The 5,186-nt window shown below is 36.2% G+C and overlaps 1 protein-coding gene across 1 annotated transcript; it reads right to left on the minus strand.

Moving 5' to 3' along the window:
* Positions 1-824: 824 nt before the first annotated feature.
* On the minus strand, positions 825-4,274 carry LOC132550201 (uncharacterized). Its single transcript, XM_060214234.1, has 3 exons — positions 3,810-4,274; positions 1,583-3,271; positions 825-1,373 (listed from the first exon to the last, which is right to left on the minus strand). Exons 1-3 carry the CDS (start codon positions 4,272-4,274, stop codon positions 825-827), a joined length of 2,703 nt encoding a protein of 900 aa, XP_060070217.1.
* Positions 4,275-5,186: the final 912 nt, after the last annotated feature.

The raw sequence follows: 5,186 nt of genomic DNA on the forward strand, positions 1-5,186 counted from the left end.
TTGGATGAAAGTACCTAAGTCATATACATTTTAAACATCATCACTGAAATAGTTGTACCATCACTGGTGATGACATAAAAAACTCTTATATCATCATGGCAGCAATGGTATAAGTGTTTATAAAATTGATAAATTCCATATATATTTCACCAACAAAAATGTGATAAAGCAAACATGTAAATAAATTGGCAAGGCAAAAACAATCAATATGGCACAATAACATGAATCATGAAAGTAATTTGTGTTCTACTTGGTAAGGACACAGTATCAGTTTGTGACTGACAAAGAGATTCATTATGGTCTCCATTTCAAACTCTAACTTACATTTACATTTCTTCTATAAAATTTTGCAATGTACTATGAACTTTGAACTAAAAGATTTGGATGACACAGAAATAAGTTTAACAGACTTTACGTATACACATTGAGTAACAAATTACTGTTTAAATATTGAATTATTTTACAATTCAAACAAATAATGCGAATCTGATTAGGATTCGAGATGTCTGTGAATCCAAGTAATGAATATACATGTCCAGATCTACCTGGTAAGTATGATACCAACTTGGAAAATCTGATGGTATAGAATTACAGGAGGCTCACTAACATGACAGAAACAAGTTCTGACATCATGATTTCTAGGATATAAAAGAATAAAAGAGAAAAATAAAAAAGTGAGACTATAAGAGTTCGAATTAGAAAGCCTTTTAAATCTTCACAATTAACAAAGTGACAAGAGGCTCTCCATTATAGATGTCTGTCTCACACACACACATGGTATATCAAAATATATAACAAAATCATCTATTTAAAACTTTACATGGTCACACCAAAAACAAAGATATACTGTATCTCCAAGAGATATTCTTCCTCGAATTAATTTGCATCGCAGCCACCATTACTTTAACATCAAATGGTTCCAAAATGGCTGCCACTTGATTTGATGATGTGGACAAAATGAGATTTGCAGTAAACATCCGTATCTGGATCTTAACAGATTGTCTCGGACATGTGTTGAAAGCCTCTAGTACCACACCATGGTCATTATCAGTGGTCAACAGTAGAAGACAACTGACCGATTTGTCCACAAAGTCTACCTTTAATTTTGAAAGCAGAGCTTTTTGAGGGATACTTTTGGTGGTAAAAAGCTGATCTGTTATACCTGATTGAAGGTAACACACACATAGATTGAGGTCAAGGCCTGGGTCAGCACAGATCTTAAAACCGCTGTATGGAGTGATACGGTCAAATCTTGTCAGCTCTAAAGACCCTGGTCTCCCTACGGAATATCTCAGTGCTACGAAGAACACCTCTGATGGTCTATTGCTGGTCAGCTGGACAGACAGCTCCATAGTTATGTAAACTGTGTGGTTCTGTAAAGTAATCACAGTAAATAAATAGTAAGCTTTAAGTGAATATCAACACTTTTCCTTAAAGTTACAAGATAAAATATGAAATTTAAAGACAACAATTATCATAAAGATGTATCTATAACCACAAAGCTATACCAGAATGATCACATTTTATCTCAGTAAGAATCCCATTAAACCACACCTTTAACTATTGTATCCAATTTAATTACCTTTCGAAAATTAGCTTTTACATTTCCAAAGCTGTGGAGTACAAGACGTTGACATCTCCCGAATGAAGAGCTGGATTTTGGATTGCCTTTCCTGTACTGAGAATGGATAACAGAGTTAAGCTTACTTAGAGCAAAGTGTGCAAACATAACATAATAGGAGTCATTCTTTACTGTATTCTCATAACCTTCACAAATACAGAGGTTAGGCATTATCCTGGGCATCTGGTCACAAGTCCGTGAAGGGGAAATCCTGGACAACAAACCATATTCAGGTACATGGAACTGTTCTTTGATTTTAACATAAGAAGACAAAGGAAGGAATGGTTTCTTGCTGGAAGAGAGTGATTTTCTGTGGTAATTTGAGGTATTAAAGGAGTGAGATGTTTGACCCATCTCCGCTATGTGATTTAACATGTGATGTAGGTCCAACAGACTGATCAGTTTATCCTGATTAGATATAAGAGAGCTTGACTTATCAGGACCGAGTTTGTTCCGGACACTCTGTGGAAGCACCATCATCAGAAATGGGTGGAACATCTCTACACGACCCTCCAAACTCTTGTCCAGGAAACTGCCATATGAATTTCCATGGTCAGAAAACAGGATGGTCATTGTATCATTCTGTGTTGCAGCAAACTTTAGATAACTGGCGAGTGACTTATCAAGTGTTTTAATTCTACGTCCAGTGTCCTCATGACCAACATTGGTCTGAAAGAAAGTGATGAAACGCTGTTGGAGGTCAGTCATATGAGATTGGTAAAGGCTGAGATAGTCAAAGGCGAACTGGTGCTGAAACTGACCACCATAACACACTGTGTCTGGTCCATGAAAGTGATCATTAATATTATTGACACGGAATATTTCACAGCTTGACAATGTGGTATCCAGCCCATCTATACCAGCCTTCTCTAGAGCTGCATTTAGGTCTTCCCATATTTTCTTCTTGGTATATGACTTTTCAAAAGCACGTAAATCCTTAGATATTCCCCACTCCCACTCCCAGCAAAGGTCTTCCAGCCACAGTGTGTGGTAACCCAGTGACTTAAAGGGATCAAACAGAGATTCAGTAGAGAGAGATACCGGAGGCATATCTAAAACACCAAACGGTTTCTCTGAAGGATCAACATAGCCAGAAAACAAGGCTTGTAAGGATTCAAATGTTCTTGATCTCATACTCTGCACAAGCTCAAAGTCCAAAACCATTGGACTGTGATTTTCTTTAATGTTGTCACGGTTGATGGATTCCATAACCTTGACTGTCTCTGGTAAGGTCCTAAAAAAGTGATGACGTGACACAGAATCTATGAAAATAATGTTGATGTTAAACAATGAATTCTTCTTTCTTTTCTTTATATTTTTAATTACTGGTGGTAGAACCATCATTTGAGACATATAATATACAGAGTGAATATCATCGTACATCGGAATTCCATCATCTTTGTTGTATTTCCCTATAACATCATACATGTAATCTTCATATGCCTTCTTCAAACATTTTAGGAAACAGAAGCCATAATGTTGTTTTGAGTTGGAAGGATCCACCATTTTAGTGAGGTGTTGCTGAAGAGACAATGAATCCCGAAAATTTTGCCAAAGTAACTCTCCTGTGTCTGGTTGGATTGTCCCAACAACAACTGGCAAGGCACATAATTCAATATCACACTCAACTTTGATGTAAGGCCCAGAACCCTGTAACAAAGAATTCAACTCTTTTATTTCAAGTTATTGTTACTGCTTGTTAATTTTTTTCATGGTGACAAAAGTATAATGTTTGGGATGACAGTAGGCTAAATTCTGGTATGATCATACAATGCTGTACTATTGCTCTTGTTTCTGTTTTCCTAATGCCATCTTCTCTTCGTGAATGTAACACATGGATATAGTTCACAATTAAATACATATAAGACTTATGATGAGTGACAGACTGTAACAGAACATAGATACACTATTACCAAGAGCATGCTCACAGAGGATGGACTTTGTTAAGTTTTATGGACATTAATTATAGATAATTACATCTGGAGAACTGTACTCCAACATAAGTCACAGTGACCTATATCTATTTTCATTGCCTTTGGTTACATGTTATATCTATTGATAAGACCTTGCACATAGCTCCATGATATAGCAGAAAAGGCTTTAATCGCTTAATGTCACATCCATAGTGAGGTATGACAAGGAAATACATATTTATTTGTATGTTTCACTAGATAATTGAATTATTTACCTGTATTATACATAATTTTGACTGTCTAGAATCACACTCTAGTGTACGAGATTCCAAAAACATCTCCCTAGCTATGGTACATGAGCCAGCCACAGGAGTTATACGGGAGCAAGCCACCTTTTCCCTGCTTCTGTTTGTACCTGTTGGGTTTTGACGATATCTCAGATGAGGAATCAGGCATTCCTCTGCTGTTTCAGCAACTGATTGTTTATCTTCCAGAAAATCAAAATCCTCAACAACTTTACGGATGATACTATTATGATGCCATGCTGCCTTCTCTGTATTGGGAAAAGATTTTGAAAAGTATGCCGAAATGGATTTTTTAATATTTGTTTGAAGAAGAATAAAGATAACAATTGATGCCAAAATGTACTTAAGACATTGATTTCTTTGTTTTCTTCTCATCATCATCACTTCTGCCTTTCTGTTTACAATGTCCAAATCAGCTTGCAGGGTTGGAAACATCTAATTAGCTTCCTATCCTGTTATGAAGGTTTTATGTCAAGGAAGGGTGATTCCAGTGTCTGCCATCTTCTAAACTCTTAAGGCAGTCATTGATATTTTCAGCTTCATTGAAAATCTGAAAAAAAAATCTTTAAAGTTCAATCTGCTAAATATTTCTCAACATTTAAATCATTCAATCAGTATGGCATTATCATTCAAATTAATACATCAACTCTCAAGAGAAAAATACATGTTTAGTAATCTAAAACTTCTGCTGCACCACAGCACCCCCACCTCCCACTTCAAACTAAAATTGAACATTTTAAATGTTGAAAAGAACTGAATAAACAATATAAATCTATTTCATATAAATTGCGTTTATGAAAAAGCAATATAAAGAATGCTCAATGCATTTAAAACATTAGGTTAACCTATTAACCCCTGAAAGTGCCATGGTGTTGTGAAAAATAATTGGGATGGCAAACCACAGGCATCGTAGGGCAAAACAAGCAATCTTACAAGTCAAGTTTCCTAGGGGAGTGCGTTTAAGTGGTATGATTATACTACCAACCCAGCAATTTTATAGATTTTGGATGACAGTTAAAAGGTTGCAAACATCTTTGGATGCGAGAGGATGCACTAGAACTCCAATGCGAAATCCAAAGGTGTTCCCAAGCAACGTAATTATCACATTTAAATTTCTCAGATACAGTATCGTTAACCTGTTAATCACTGATTAATCTGTCACAGTTTAATTTCATTAAATAGACCTGTTGTCAGTACCTTAAATTGTAATGTAGGCCTACACCCACTGAGTCGAGTCGGGGTATGCCGCTCTTTGATGTTTTTCCCGGTGGATTTTCGTAACTCCACAAGAAAGAGTTCCACCACCAGGTGCTTCCTGGAGGCATGTAAACATTGACGAAGGTCAGC

Source organism: Ylistrum balloti, unplaced genomic scaffold, assembly GCF_031769215.1.
Source record: "Ylistrum balloti isolate Yb309-2 unplaced genomic scaffold, AGI_CSIRO_Ybal_v1 Utg370110, whole genome shotgun sequence".
NCBI lineage: Eukaryota > Metazoa > Mollusca > Bivalvia > Pectinida > Pectinidae > Ylistrum > Ylistrum balloti.